The 16,888-nt window shown below is 41.1% G+C and overlaps 1 protein-coding gene and 1 pseudogene across 7 annotated transcripts in view; both read right to left on the bottom strand.

Annotated features, from left to right (window-relative positions):
- The window catches only part of PCNX2 (pecanex 2), a 326,649-nt gene that overhangs the window by 16,531 nt on the left and 293,230 nt on the right, over positions 1-16,888 (bottom strand). For all 7 annotated transcript variants that reach the window (XM_045297999.1, XM_045297998.1, XM_045297997.1 and 4 more), the window contains 2 exons: positions 14,108-14,341; positions 13,092-13,204 (listed from right to left, as the gene is read on the bottom strand). In XM_045297999.1, coding sequence (XP_045153934.1) covers positions 13,092-13,204; positions 14,108-14,341 — 347 coding nt within the window. The remainder of the gene's footprint in view (positions 1-13,091; positions 13,205-14,107; positions 14,342-16,888) is intronic.
- On the bottom strand, positions 8,466-10,300 carry LOC105979489 (annotated as a pseudogene).

Consider the following 16,888-nt stretch of genomic DNA (forward strand, 5'->3'; position numbering starts at 1 on the left):
GCTACTTCTCTTCATAATATTCTAAAGCACCTCCTCTAAGCATCCTAGCCTCTAACATCCTGTAGAGGTAATTAGGAGGCCACGAATCAGCATGCCTTTCGAAACTTGTGTGAAGGCAGGTTCTGGGGTGCTTTGGTTTGGAAGGATTTCATGAATTGGTCCACTCATCAAAACTTTAATTCAACACAGTGCATTGGATTCACACATCAGAGAAAAAACTCCACAGATTTCTATTTTAGCATTTAGCTGTGAAATGCACCGCCATCATTAATTCCCTCCTAGGGTCTCTCTTGGGATGGGTGTGAAGTCTTGGTGTCTGGGTTGACAATGGAAACCATGGCAACTAGCTCTAGTGGAACTCTGGGTGCAGGAGGCAGTTTTCTCTCAAGAATAAAAGCCTCCTGGGCATTAGCTTAAGCAACTGCCAAAGGGGTGCCAGAGGGGCATTCTCAAGCACAACAGAGCCAAGCCAGTAGGGCTAATGCTTAGAGGGGAAGCTATCAAGCATGATAATGAACTATCTGATTTCCACCGAGAACACTTGAAAATGCTTGTGTGTGTGTGTGTGTGTGTGTTCACGATAAACACTTAAGAGGGAGAATTGCATGCTAAAATATGCATGGAATGGATTCTGGAAGGATTACAAGTGCCTATTACGCAGAGAAGCCTTGCATATGTGTAAGAATAAAACAAAACAAAAACTCTTCCAGCGGTGGGAATGACCAGATGATCAGTTTCCCTCAAGTTGATTCCAGCCCACGAAGACCCAAAGTATATCAGAGTACAACTGTTCCTCAGGCTTTTCAGTGGCTGCGTTTTCAGAAATAACTTTCTGGTTCCAGCCCCAACTTCTTGTTAAGAAATGGCATAGCTGGTGGTGGTGCCTATAGCTGCAGGTTGTGGCAGTCCGCATTTAAGTAGAGTTGTTTACAACCTGTAGAAAGGCAGGGGTATCTTAAGATTGGTTCATTGCTCACAGAGTCCGTCAGTCCATCTTCTCGCTCTCGGTTTTCCCAGGATTTTGTTTTAACATGTCTGGCTGTTTGGGGTAATGATAATTTGGGGATGGTTGCTTTCACCTGTATCCAACGTCCTTTACACAAAGAGGAGTCCCTAATGCTCTGCTCTATCCGGAGGGTGCTCAGATCCTCTCTGCCCACTTCTGTTCAAAATCACTACCCAGGTCAGCCCACTCCATCCCAGTGCTTCTCAAATGATGGCGATTTCATTTGCCCCGTGTGACATTTAGCAATGTCGGGAGACATCTCTGAATGTTACAGCTGAGGGAGAGGGTGCTCCTGGTATCTTATTAGGTAGATACCAGACAAAGATGCACAGGAAAGACCCCTCCTCACACACACAGTAAGAATTATATTGCCCCAAATGTCCATAGATCCACTGCAGAGGACACTTGCTTTTTAGAAATAGAGTATGACTAGAAGGGAAAGCTTTAATGTTTTAGACATTTCCATCATTATCTTACAAATTCTAGGCTGTTCCTACTGAACTTAGGTTGTTAGTCCTAGAACAATAATTGGTGGGTTTATTTTAGTTAGCTTCTATGCAAGCCCTTATACTCTGTATGTTTACCAATTGGCATTGTGAAGAGCCTTCTGGTACCGTGTATTACCATAAATGGAGCACTGGAAGAACATATGCAAACAATTAAGTGGGATTTGCAAGCTAGATTTATTTCTGTGTTCACTGAATAGTAAAGGCGATGCTTAGAGAGAATATACACATGCTTCTAAATTACTATCCCAGGCTTGGAAGGCATCTTCCCCATGGGGACTGCAAAGTGGCTCTCTTTTTACATGATTTCTCTGCTCCTCAACCCAACTCCACCATAGTCCAGCATATTCTTCGAGTGGTGCAAATGATTAACACATTAGACTGCTAACCACAAGATCAGAATATCCAGTCTGCCCAGACACACTTTCCCAACAAATCATCGCATGAAAACTCTGTGGAACGCAATCCTAGTCTGACACACATGGGGGTCGCTGTGAGCCAGGGTTGACACTATAGCAATAGGTTGGGATCCAAACATGTCCTGGTTTCATGGTTAATTATGTTAATTATGATCACATTCTTTTGACCTACAGCTTCCTAACCACACGCCTTGGTCCTAGCATGATTTGGGAGCAAGTAAAATTGGGGCAGAAAAAAGGGACAGCGACTGACATTTTTTCTGGTAATTTGTGGATTACAAAGTACTTTCTAGTCCATATTCTCACCTAATTCTCACAGATGCCTGTATAAATTACATTATTGTAACCATTTAATATAAGAAGAAATAAACTAGAAAAGTTCAGAGGAAAAGGTAGAACAAATATCGAACACTGTATGCCACACTTAAGTTGTCATAGGTGCCAATCCAAGGCTTCCTCCTCTGCTGACCTCTAGAAAACACAGAGCTGCTTTGAAGAAAGATGTAACTGGAGTCATCTTTATAGTAGTTGGTCCAGAGATGCGTTCGTGTGGCTTAATCCCTCCAAGGGCTTAGGCTTGAGTCACAGCAGTAAAATTAACACTAGCATGTTGTTCATAAACTCACACCTACCTCACTCACCTGAGATTAGTCTCCAGCAATTTTAAAACATTTAAGTTTGTGTCTATATTCCACATGCACCCTGAATAAATAGTATTTAATATTTCTTTCATGAGATCTTTATCGAAGGAAGTTATACTATTAGCTCTAAAAAGCAAGCCAATCTCCATCTTCCTCCTACTGGTAGAAAAAAAAAAAAAAAGGAAAGACAGTGGTGTCTCTTGTGTTCTCCCAAAGTCCTTCATTTCTCTTTAGAGTCAAGGCACTGCACCAAGAGATAGCATATGGCCCCGAAGAACTAGCGTTACGGCAGCCAGAAGTTCCAAATCAAGGCTTGAATCTTGGCTCTGAGACTTGTTGGTAACTGGGGAAGATTCTTGTCCTCATTGTTATCTATTTCATTCTCAAAATATATTTCTTTCTGGGAAGATCCCCAAGGTAAATCCAAATTGTGCCTATCCTTCTGGTCAATTTATATTCAGGAATATTTAAAGTTTTAATGAGAGGCTTCCTAACAAGTGGGAACACAAGGAATGCAGGCTGCAGGGCACAAGTGTGGCTTGAAGATGAGGGGCAAGAGTTAGGTGGAGAGTCTATTATAGTGCACCGTAATGCCCCAAATTCACCATGTCTTCTGGCCCAGGCCCTTGCAATCAATGCCTGCGTGATCAGAGCAGGTGCAGGCCAACAGAAGAGAGAACTGAGAAGGCATGATGCTGGCAGCAAGGGGTCCAGCCCCACAGGAGTGGATGAGATGTACCCAGTGGAATCTTGAAGAACCCTGGCCACAGGCTACACTGATCATCAGTGGTGTCAAAGAAAAACGATTTCAGGTGGTTGTTGTTAGTTGACTCCAAATCATAGCAGCTTTGTGTATGCCACACCAAAGCATTGCTCAGTCTCTGTCATCTGCATTTGAGTTTGTTGCTGAGGCTATTATGTGAATCCATTCCCTTGATGATTCTCCTCGTTTTCATTGACCCTTTACCAAAACAGATGTCCTTGTCTAGTGACTTGTCTTTCCTAATCATCTAGGAAAGTAAGCAAGCCAAGGTCTCATTATCCTTGTGTCTAAGGAACATCCTCACCCCTTGTTTGTCAGTTTTGGATACTGTGATGACTTGTATGTTGCTGTGAGGCTGGAAGTTATGTCACCATTAATTTGAATGTCAACAGGGTCACCCAGGGTGAACAGGTTTCAGCAGAGCTTCCAGATTAAGAGCAGACAATGAAAGACAGTCCCTGACCCAAGCCATGGTATTTTCAATTGCCTCCTGCATGTGAAAGTGTGACATCGAGTAAGGAAGACCAGTGATGATTTGATTGATCGGAATTGTAGTGTTAGTGAAGACTACTGAAAGTAGCACAGACTGCCAAAAGAATAAACACATCTGTCTTGGAAGAAGTACAGTCAGAATGCTCCTCAGAGGCTAGTAATAATGGCAAGACTTCGCCTCATGTACACCGATGGGCTTAAACATGAGAACAGTTGTAAGGATGGCCCAGGACTGAGCAGGGTTTCCTTTTGTTGTACACGGGGTCACTATGAGTCAGATCCGACATGACGGCACCTAACAACAGCAAGGAACTTTCTGGTTATATTAGAGTAAGTAAAAAAGTATGGCGACAGAACCACTGTTCAACACAAAATATACAATGTTAAACTATTATTTCTCAACATATCTTCCATCCACGTCTAGATAAATCTGAAGGCATTTTTTCCAGCTCCCTCAAAAGTCTGCCCGCTTTGGTTGACAGCACATCCGAATGTGTTTTGGTATCCTCAAGGAACTTAAATTGTATTCCTTTACACTGTTGAGTTTGAACAAAAAGAAATCTGGAAGGCAAGATCAAGAATGCAGGGGGATAGGATAAGGTCTCCAAATCAAAGTCTTGCAGGACAACTCTTGGTACCCTTGAACATCTATTAGGTACATTGTCACGAAGAAAAGAGGATTCTTTGGTGTGACTTTCCTGCCCTTTTTCTCACTGATGTAGATTTCAATTTTCTTAAAGCTTCTTCCTACTGCCCCCTAGTCCTATACCCTGCAAGAAACTCTTATCAAAATTATTCTTTTGAACTCTTAAAACCACAGTCAGCTGAGCCGACCTCCCTGCTTTGAATTTAACCAGCCAGCAAATCCCTTCAGAAGCCATTGTTTTGATTAGACATTTTTTTAAAGCACTGTAACAAGTATTAGACAAGTGTTTTACAAAGAGAGCTTTTCACCAGCCATCCATTGATCACATTTTAAATAAATTTTGTTTGTAAATATATGTCTGAATGGGAACCCCAGTAGCAATACTTTTGGATTCCCCTGGACTTTCTTCTAAGACTGATTAATTCACTTTACTGAAAGTCCACAACATATATTTAATGTTTGCCCACAACACCACTTCGATGGGGAGAAGCTTCTTTCAGAAAGAACAGGGAGTGGGGTGGGGGGCATGATTGCCATAATGGACAGAGAAATTAATGGTAACTGGTAATACATTTCAATCATAAAGTCAGCAAGTTTTTTAAAGAGTTACAGGAAAAGTGTTTTTGGTTTTTTTTTACAGAGTAAATAAGCCTAGAAAAACCCAAGTGTCGGGTAGTAGGGAGGTCATCAAATGAAAACTCAATGTTTTATGATAATCAGCCTAGTCTCCTGGGAAGGTCCATAAGGAAGATGTGTGTTGACTCCGACCGAGAGTGGGCCACATTCAGGGATTTGAGGGAAAAAGAAATGCTTAGCAAAAGTTTGGTTCACAAGCATTCTATTTCTTATTGATCGATGGGGACAAGCAATTAGTTACACATTGATGAGGCAGGGAAGGAATTTGGAGGGTCTGTGTCTGACTTGGTCACAGGTGATCAAGGGACATCCATGAGTCTAAGTCATGTGAAGGGTGGTTAATTGCACTAACTTGTTTTTATGAACACACATTTTGAAGGGATGTTCTTTAATCATCGCTGTTTTCTGAGGTTCAAGTAGAATCCAGCATTGCCATTAACCCATCTGATAATGTAGAATACCAGCAGGCACCAGGGGGACCTTGGGCAGCACAAGCTCAGCCCATGATACTTTATAAAAGAAAGTAATGGGTGAGGAAGAGTAGCCAATATGCCCCAGGCAGTGATCTGGAGAGAAGGGTTTAAAGACAATGGGGCAACCAATAAATTCTCTGAGTTGCTAACTAAAAGGTTAGAAGTTTGAGTCCTTCCAGAGGTACCTCAGAAGGAAAGCCTGATGCTTCATCTCTGAAAAATTAGTCCTTGAAAATACAGAGTAGAGCCCAGTTCTACTCTGACACATCCGAAGTTTCCATGAAGTAGAGTTTCCTTTGTTCTTTAGTCTTTCAAATTTCTACCTTAGGCGGTATTAATTTAGGCAAATAAGTATATTCCTAGAACTTTGTCTATTTCTTCTATGTTTTCAAATTCGTTGGAGCAAACATCTTCATAGCGTTTGGTTTTATTTCCATTTTATTTCATTTGGTCCTTTTGTAATGCCACCCATTTCACTTATTTATGCTATTTGCTTCTCCACCCCCCCCACCCACCCCCAACCCTGCATGGTTAGATTACAAATCTAGGTTTCTCCATTTTATTAATCCTCTCAAATAATTCATTTCTAGTCATGTGAATTTTCCTATTATTTTCCTCTTTTCTGCTTTGGTTTTTATTATTTCCTAACTTCTGATGACACTAGGCATCTTCTTTCTAGTTACTGGAGATGTGTGGTTAAGTTGTTGGGTTTTTCCCCTTCTTTTTGAATGTGTGCATTTCTTATGAAAAAAAATTGGCATCTGTGCACTGCTTTTGCTGGGTCCAAAATATACCAATATACCATTTTAGTATATTGCATTTCCATTTTTAAAAAACTTTTTGTTGTGAAATTAGATGAGGTTTTGCATTTCAGATCCTCCATTTTGTATTCCATAGCTTAAATTATGAATTAAATCCCCCAATAGTGTGTCCTGCCCCCAACCCACATGCTACACACACTTCGATTTCTCTTTGAGTCCTTTTTGTGGAATTCTATCTCCTCCCGCCAAGTTAATACTTGTGTACCCCCTAGCTTACACCATATATCCCCCTTCACACCACACGCTTAACCAAAAAGTCTACATATTTCTTTTGGTATGAAAATCTTTGTTGTCTTCTTTTTTCAACTTTGTAACAGTGGTTTCAGATCATAATTTCATTTAGCATAGTGTTCTCTTGGTCTATCATGAGGTATTTCACAGTTTCATCTTTAGGGATGCTTAATATTCTATAGTGTGTATGTACTAAAGTTTATTTATCCAATATCTTGCTGATGGGTACTTAGATTGTTTCCTTCTTCTTGCTATTGTGAACAGTGCTGCAAAGAACATCGTTATGCAATTATCTGTTTGTGCTATGGCTCTTAATTCTTTAGGGCATACACACAGCAAAAGGATTACTAGGTCATAAGGAATTTCCATTCCTTGCTGTTTGAGGTAGCACCATACTGCTTTTCATTTGTACATTTTTGCAGTCCCAACACCAGTGTATAAGGATTCCAATGTACTCCATGCAATGCACTGTTTGATTTCTTGATGCTGGCTTCCATGAGCACCAGTTGTAGGTCCAAACGAGATGAAATACTTGGCAACTTCAGTCTTTTCTCCATTTATCATAGTGTCACCTACTGGATCAGTTGTAAGTATTTGTGTTTTCTGTATCCAGATCGTTGTGATCCATATTGAAAGTTGCCAACCTTGATCTTCATCAGCAAGTATTTCAAGTGCTCCTTGCTTTCAGCAAGCCAGGTTGTGTCATCTGCATGTCACAGGTTGTTAATACGTCTTCTTTAAACCTTGATGCCACTTCTTCTTAAGTAATCCGGTTTCTTGGGACATTTGCTCAGCATAGAGATTGGATCAGTATGGTGAAAGGATACAACTCTAACTCACACTTTTCCTGATTTTTAATCATGTTTCCCCTGCTCCTTGTGCAGGTTCCACATGAGCACAATATACAGGTCACAATGAAATGTTCTGGAATTTCTATTCTTCCAAATGTTATCCATAGTTGGTTATGATCCACACAATCAAATGGTTTATTCAAACCAATAAAACAAAAGCAAACATTTTTCTGTATTCTCTGTTTTGAGTCCCAAACCATCTGGTACATTAATTATAGTCCATTTCCTTTTGGAGCCCTATTGGCGCAGTGGGTCAGGCACTGGGCTGTTAACCACAAGGTCAGCAATTTGAAACGACCAGCCTTTCTGAATCCTGCTTGAATTTCTGGCAGCTCTCTTTCAGTGCACTGCTGGAACCACTGGTGAATGATCTTCAGCAAAATTTTACTTGTATGTTATATTAATGACATTGTTAAATAATTTCTGCATTTTGTGGACTCATACTCTTTTGGAATGGGTACAAATAGGAATCCCTTTTGGCCAAGTAGCTGTTTTCCAAATTTCTTGGCATAGATGAGTGAGTGCTTGCAGGGCTTCATGAGTTTGTTGAAACATTTCCATTGGTATTATATTGATTCCTGGTGCCTTGATTTTGGCTAATGCTTTCAGTGAAACTCGGACTTCTTCCTTCAATCTTCTGGTTCTTAATCATATGCTACCTCCTGAAATAGTTGAATGTTGACTAGTTCTTTTTGCTTCAGTGACTCTGTATTCTTTCCATCTTCTTCTTCTTTTTTTGTTGCCAACTTTAAATACAGCTTTATTATTGCATTTTACACTTACATTACAAAACAATACTAATAAAGTGCAATGTTGATTTAATGTCTTTTTCCCTATGCAGATTCTATGTTCAAGTATTAAGAATACCCAGAAATTTATTATAACTGCTTTAACTCTTTACAACTGCTGGTCACTGCGCTACAAATGTGAGTCTTTCAAAATTTTATTGACAACAATGCAGTTTCTATTCTCATATTGGCTTAATCAACCTCATCAATGGTGGGTCCAGATGAAGCGCCACCAGATGGAAGAGTGCCACCACCAGGGAAGCCTCCAGGCATCCCTCCAGGTTTCCCTCCGGTGCTCGGGTACAGCTTGGTAAAGATGGGGTTGCAGACTTTCTCCAGCTCTTTCTGCTGATGTTCCAATGCCTCTTTCTTTGCAGTCTGATGCTTATCAAGCCAGTTGATAATTTCATCACACTTGTTAAGAGTCCTCTGTCTTCATCCTTGATCTTGCCTGGCAGCCTTTCATCTTAAACAGTTGCTTTCATGTTAAATGCTAAGATTCAAGTGAATACTTAGAGGACATCTTATCCCACCGCTTCTCGTCTTCAGCTTTGTACTTCTCAGCTTCCTGGACCATCTGTTCAATATCTTCTTTACTCAAGCAGCCCTCGTTGTTAATGGTGGTAATCTTCTTCTCTTTCCCAGTACTCTCATCCACAGCAGAGACACTGGGCATGCCATTGGCATCAATATTGAAAGTGACTTCCATCTGAGGAACACCACAGGGTGCAGGATGTATGCCAGTGAGTCGAGCATCATGCTGTCCTTGATCATGGCATGCTCGCCTTCATAAACCAGAATGACGGCACCCCGCTGGCTGGCATGAAGGTCTGTGTTGTCTGCTTGGTAGGAATGCCAGTATTGCATTGGATGAAAACAATCACCACTCTACCAGCAGTTGCAATGCCCAGGGAAAGAAGAGTGACATCCAAGAACAGCAAAGCTTGATCATTGTCAGATTTGTTTCTAGATGAGATGGCCTGAACTGCGCACCATAACCAACAGCTGCCTCAGGGTTGATGCTCGTGTTCAGTTCCTTTCCATTGGAAAAATCCTGAAGAAGTTTCTGAATCGTGGGAATATGGGTAGAACCACCCATCAGGGTCATGTCATGGATCTGTGACTTGTTGAGCTTGGCCTTCCTCCACAGGGCCCAGCACCCAAATCTTCCAATTGGATGATAGAAGTAGAGAAGTTGAGACCTTCAGACAGAGAATCAATTTCAAGACTGGCCTGAGTGCTGGAAGAGAAAGGGCACTTGGCACGTTCACAAGCAGTGTGTAGGCGACGGACAGCGCTCTGATTCTCACGGATGTCTTTTTGATGAACTCAGCAATAAAATAGTTGACCAGTCTGCTATAAAATTTTTCTCCACCTAAATGGGTGTCTCCAGCTGTAGATTTTAATCTCAAAGATGCCATCTTCAATTTTGAGGATTGATGAGTCAAAAGTGCCACCTCCCAAGTCAAAGATCAGTGCATTTCTTTCAGCACCAACCTTTATGTCCAGCCATATGCAATCATAGCTGCAGTTGGCTCATTGATGATTCCAGGAGCATTGGAGCCAGCAATGGTTGCAGCGTCTTTGGTAACCTGGTGCTGAGAGTCACTAAAGGAGGCTGATACAACAGCATGGAGGACATTCTTACCAAGGTAGGCTTCTGCAATTTCCATCATCTTTGTCAGAACCATAGAGGACGCATCCTCTGGAGAGAAGCTTTTTATTTCTCTCATATGCTACTTGGACATTAGGCCAGCCTGCATCATTTAGCACCAGGAAGGGCCAATGTTCCATATCAGACTGGACAAACGATATCATCAAATCTTCGTCCAATCCAATGTTTGGTCTCAAAAAGCATGTATGTGGAATTCATAGAAACTTGATTCTTTGCTGCATTGCCAACCAATCGTTCAGTATCTGTAAAAGCAACATAACTTGGGATGGTTCAGTTACCCTGAAAATTTACAATGACTTCCACTTTTCCGTGCTGGAAAAGCACAAGAGTAAGTGGTACTAAGGTAAACGCCACCTGCAGATTCCGTAGACACGATTGCTGAGCAGAGGTCCTGAAGTAGTGAAGTAAAAATTCACACTGCTAGGCTGCCGCCGCGTTAAAAGAGGCCCATCTTCTTTTGAGGCTCCCTGCCTGCATCATTCAATATTTTCCCCATAGAATCTTTTACTACTGCAACTTGAAATTTGTTTCCAATTCTTTCAGCTTGGTATATGCTGAGCGTACCTTTCCTTTTGGGGGTTTTCTAATTGTAGGTCTTTGAACATTTCGTTATATTTTACTTTGTCTTCTCAAGTTGTCTTTTGAAATTTTTGTTCAGATTTTTACTTTGTTATGTCATCATATCTTTTTTGAGGTTACCCTTTAGTTTATTTCTTCTCATAGCTATCCAATTTGGCCACACAGGCAGTTATCAGGATTTCATATGAGACTGAGTCACGTAGGAGGACAGAGATCCTGCTCAGTTTTTTCCTATCACAGGTACTAACACAATCAATTATGGATCAGTCCCTTTGCAGCTATGGATAGTCATTTGGCCTTGCTTACCTGTGAAGAATTATCATGAAATTCTGAGATGTGAGAATGGAAAGGGTAGTTGATGTCACAAATGCTAAATAACTGATGTTCTTACATTGCCCTCATGGTGACTCAAAGCTACTGTCCCCAGGAGGAATTGAAAGGCACTGCTAATCTCCATTCCCTTGATCAGTCCCTGACATTTAACTTATGATCCATTTCAACTGCTTGCCCGCATTGATGACTCACAGCCAAGCCATTCAAAAGTATAATAAACTCCAAAGCTCTGTATACTCGTCAACATTGACCTAAACACCTGGTGTAATGAAGGCTGCTAAGCAGCTAGAACAGAGGGGTTTGCCCGCCAGAAGCTTGCAATCTAACATGAAACTCACTCAAGTCAAATAACAGAGCCCCAGACGGAAAATTCAACACCGACATATTAGAGAAACTCCAAGTAGAGGAGGAAACCGAAGTTAAGAGATTCCTAGAGATGCTGAGTGCAGTGGGGCCTTGACCAGCCATTGTGTTTGTTTGTTGGAGTTTCTTCCTTTATGGTCTCTGACCATGGCTGCACACTGTAATCTCCTGGGGAACTTAAAAAAATACGACCTATACAGATTTGGGTAGGTTGGAGTATGGCTTGCATTTCAGGATTTTTTTTTTTTCTAAAACAATTTAGTATGATTTGGGTGAACGTTTACAGTCGGGGGGGGGGGTGTTTCCATTCAACATCTGATACACATTGTGTTTTGTGGCATTGATTGTAATTCCCACAAAGTAACATCACTCCTCCCACTTCTTCCCTGTGTTTCCTGTTTTTATTTTGTTGTTTCTTATTCCTTTTTGCTTTCTTAACTTTAGCTCTGGGCTAATGTTGGCCCCGTACTCTCAAATGGGCTATTGGCCAAAGCCTTAGACTCTAAGGAAAGATGTTATTGTTTACCTTTTAGGCAGGGAGAAAGATGGGGCTTTCTACTCCCATAAAGAGTTACAATCCCAGAAACTCACAGAGTCCGCTCTGTCTTGTCTTACAAGAGTCCTATGAGTTGGCATCAACTCAATGACTGAGAGTTTGTGTTGTTGTTGTTTTGTTTGTTTTTAAAAAAATAATTTTATTGGGGGCACGTACAACTCTTATCGCAATCCATACATCCATCCATTGTGTCAAGTACATTTGTACATTTGTTGCCACCATCATTCTCAAAACATTTTCTTTCTACGTGAGCCCTTGGTATCAGCTCCTCATTCCCCCCCTCCCTCCTCAACCCTCTGTCCCTCACTATTTTATCCTGTGGCTGAGAGTGGAGTCATGGGCATGGATTCAGAAATTGTAAAGACCTCTGAAAGCATTAGAATTGATTTCAACATATAGAATGGAGTAGAACTACACCATAGGATTTCCGAGGTTATACATCTCTAAGGAAGCAGACCACCTCATCTTTCTCTTGTGGAATGGCTAATGTATTCAAACCACTAACTTTTTGATAGCAGATCCCTGAAGAAAAGTTAACCAAGGAAATTGTCTAGGACAGGCAGAAACTGGAATGTCAAGGAATTAGAAAAAGCTGTGAATGATCACTGATTTGGAGAGTTGGGATGTGACTGATGCAATGAGTAAAAGCAGAGAACAGAAGGCAAATGAAAACTATTGGGGGTGTAAGTCATTTCATTGTAAGTGAAAGTTCAAAAGTTCCTTTGTGAGTGAAAGAGTTACTGAGGATGCCACATGGCCAGGGAGCAGTTGACTGTTTGGGTTTGGTCCTCCAAGAAGAGAAATGTAATTTGTTTATACACAGAGTAGATGATCCAGTAGAACAGAATTGAAAAGCAGGAAAAGGAAAATGCCTTTACTGAGAGTCTCTTAGAAGCAGGACAGGGTAAGGTTGAGGCTACAGCACAGGTAAGGTGATTTTTGTTGGGACTGGGTGGGATCTAACATTTCTTGAGCATAAGCTTTGTGAGGTACCAGGCCAGATACTATGTAGGCATAATTTAATTTAATCTTTCCAGCAAATCTTCAAGGATCAGAGTAGAAAATCCGATACTCAGAGTAGCTAAATCTTGACTGTTCCATATTAATTTTATTGCCATATCCTCCAAAAAACAGTAGTTATCAAAATAGCTATGGAATCCCCAACATTATTATTCCAGAAAGAACTATGAAAAGAAGTATAAACAATTCAACTCTAAAATAAGGGTATATATTACCAAAATAAGTTGGGGTGGGGCGGGTGGGAGTTGGTGCCTATACTGGTCTAAGAAATACCAGTTGTTTGCTTACGTACCTGAGAGCCATACTGTGAGCTGCAGTTCCCAGAGCTCTCCTCCCCAGGATACACAGAGCAAAGGAGAGAGTCACCAAAGGAGAGTCCTCGTCACTGTCCAGAATCTTTGAAGGCTGAAAGAGGAGGGACACCAACTCAACTTTCATGCAGGCTCCGATAGTTACCAACACCAATCTTCAATGGAAGGTCACGTTTTAAGTCAGCCATGATAGTCAACCAACCCCTCTATGATAATCCCAGGGATGGAGAACACTGTTTACTTAAAGTGTCTCTGGAGAAGCTATTTTATGGGAAAAAGAGGACTATGATATGGTTTATTGATTTAATCCATGGGATTTTTAATATGGTCCTTCAGCACAGTACTGGAAGGCAAGATTTTGCCCACTTTCACACAGTCTAATATAGGGTAATGACTTAGCTAAAGAAGTTATTTCAGCATAGACCCATTTCTCCATCAACCACATATTAATTCACCGTTCAAACAGTTTCCTCCCCCTTCATCCTCATCTCTCTCTTTCCTCTCCCCCCATTTCTTTCCATAAGCTGACATGACCCTGGGTTTCATTTCGGTGGTGAGATCCACCTCTAGCTAATCCCCAGCAACTGAACAACACAATACAGAGAAACAACCACAAACATAAGTGGGGTCATCTGGTTGTTAAGCAAACTCTGCATAGCCATGATTAAATGTGTTCACAAAATCGTCTTTTCAGCACAGGTGGACTCTGTCTAGCAATCTTAAAATGAAAATTTAAATGAAGGAGTTTTCCTTTTTTAAGTGCTTATAGAGACCTGGCAGCACTGATCCTGCAGTACAATGCAGAGAGAAAGGCACCTTCAAGTCTGCTCACTCGTAATGTCTTCATTTTCTAGTTAATTGTGATGAATCATTAATCCAAACATGAATGCTTTTTCTCCCTTGATATTATTGTAGTCAACTATGAATTATAAGACCAAGAACTTTACAATACTGTTCCTGTTTTAAAACATTCCATTCAGTGACCCTCACCCCTTACCTCTTGGCATTTCCGTGCACAGTATTGGATCCATTCCAGGTAAACATTACAGAAACTAGCTCTGGTGATTCCTTGAAGGCATGGGACATAGTCGTCATCAATGTTAATGTTGAACATTGCAAGGTCACGCTCAATGTAATGCCATTTGGTGAAAGACTGCAGGGACTTCAGAAGCGACTCATTTTTGATCCAGGAGAGGAGTTTGGGGGAAGTAATCATATAGTATATTATGCTCTGCAGAGAGAATGCCAGAGTTTGAGATCTCGCAGTTATTCTAAAGCCGAAGAGGTTTTTATTTATTAGGTCTCAGAAAGTAAACCAATCTTTGGAAAATATAAGAGGGGAAATTTCCACTTGTGGTACCATTTTTATTTCTTACTAGATTTAATTTGTAAAACCCACTTGAGACATCCTAAAATATCCTCTTATGGGTCAGAGCAAAGAAGAGAGAAGTCAAAGAATATAATGCTAAGAAAATGTGAGAGAGAAGAGATTTTGATGTAAGAAGAAATGATAGAAAGATTAATAAAATAATGGAATAATTAGTTTTTTTTATTTATGCCAGGCCAGGCAAAGTCCAGAGAGAGAGAAGCAGGGGAAACCTTTTTTCAGAACCCCAACCATATGCCATCGAAAATGACATAGTTCCTATGGAAAGAACCTATGATGTAAATGGTTATAGCAAACAACATACATAACACGGGGTGTCCAGACCTTTGACATCAGTGACACATTCAAAATCAATAATGTTTTCTCCTTCACCGGACATTGCACTTATGAATAGCAATTGGAGAAGACACTATCCTCAGGTTTTATTATTCACGATCACAGTTTTATTGAAAGCCACTTTGTAGTTTTCAGAGGAGTTTATCTTTCAAAAAACCAGCCTTGACCTCAAGGAGTACAAATGGCAAGCAGAAACAAATCCGCATGCTCTATTAGAAGTTACACTCTGAATGCACTGCCATTTCCTCACGGCAGACAGTGATTGCTCAGTGCTGACAGCAGAGTATGGACCAGGGACAGGGCTCTGTGCTTTCTTGCCATGAAATCACCCAAAGCACATACAAACTGCAGCCTAGATGTCAGGGGAGGTCTTTATGTGTTAGAATCACACACTTAATTGTGAGCCCTCACTGTTTATAAAGTACAGAGTTTTTAATTATTTTTTTTCCAAAATAGAAAACAGAGTGATACATACTAATGTGGACTTTGATAAAGGGTCAGGTGACTTAAAGTGAGAGAGAAAGAAGCACCCTCGGGGGGGATCCGTCTTAGTCTACAGGCCCATCGGCTCTTTGGCTGCAAAGCGAACCGCAAAGCATGGAGGTCTCTCAGGTGTCTGACTTTACAGGTAATTTCACTGGCTAAGCAGGTGAGGGACTGACACACAGGATCCGTGGGCAGACGGCAACAAGCTCAAATGTGTAGCTCCTCTCTCTGCTGTCTAAAAAAACATTAGCTAACGGTTTGTGGCCTTTCTTTATTTAGATATAGTCTTTTAGGGTCCACATTCTACCTGGACCCAAAATGAGAACAGGACCAATAAAGTCCATTTATAATAAGTAGAATTCAGTAGTTCACAATAGTAGTTCTGCCCCAACAGCACTGCACCCTGGGAAACCAGTCTAAAACTCATTGCCCACAAGTCAATTCTGACTCATAGAGATCCGACAGGATGGAGTAGAACTTCCTCTGTGCGTTTCTGAGGCTGTAAATCTTAATGGTAACAGAAAGCTCATCTGTCTCCAATGGAGAATCTGGTGGGTTCAAACCACTGACCCTGTGGTTAGACGCCCAATGTATAACCCACTAGGCCACCAGAACACCTTTGAACAGCCATGGCTAGAAATAGCCCTTCAATATAAGGAGGGAAGGAGAGATGAGAGAAAGAAGACCCAGGAGGGGAGGGATGAGGAAGAGAGGAGAGAGTGAAAGGGAGGAGGGAAGAAAAAAGAGGGGGGGAAACGAAAAAATAAAAAAAGAAGAAAGGAGGCAGCATGGAGGAGAGAGAAAGGAGGGATAAGGGAAAGGCACCCAAAAAAGAGTGAAGGAGAGCGCAGGAGGGAGAAAAATGGGAAAAAATGAAGGAGAAGGAGCGAGGAAGAGGAAGAGAAACAAACAGGTCAAAGGAAGCAGAAAGAGGAAGGTGGGAACACAGTATTAATGATGCTTACAACTCCTCATTGCTATAAGGTTTAGCATAAGGTACTAGATACAAAGAACTGGGTACCTGAGTCAGGAGTGATAGTAACATCATACCTGGTGCCCTTATTGCTTATGTACCCCACAAACAGAGTAGGTTGGAGGTACAGGGATGCAGGCAGAAGGACCAATATCAAATGGCATCAGCTAGGAGAGATCTAGAGCAGAGGGGTGAGATTCTGGGTAGCATTAGAAGACAAGAGATAACTGTCGATGTTAATAAGAATATTCAATATATATGTCCTGGATCTGGAGTTTCCTACTCTTTATCAGCTGCCCTGGTAACTTGGAGCCTCCATGAAAGAAACAATTTAAGCAGCCACAACAGATTAGAAACCAGAGTACAATGGCACCGACTATCTGTAACCTTGGCCACTCTCAGAGGGGACTTAAAAAGGGAGAAGAATATATTGTTCTCGCTAAACATCTCGGTGCAGCAGATATGTGGTCTAGTTTTGTTTGTTTGTTTGTTTTTTCTTTATTTTCTTGCATGTCCTGATCACATGCACCAGACAGAAATAACAAACAAAAGTCCCAAGCAGACGTTTACCTTCATTTAAGACTATGGTCTTGTAG

This window comes from Echinops telfairi, unplaced genomic scaffold (assembly GCF_000313985.2).
Source record: "Echinops telfairi isolate 266 unplaced genomic scaffold, ASM31398v2 ScPeMD7_7424;HRSCAF=8462, whole genome shotgun sequence".
Lineage (NCBI taxonomy): Eukaryota > Metazoa > Chordata > Mammalia > Afrosoricida > Tenrecidae > Echinops > Echinops telfairi.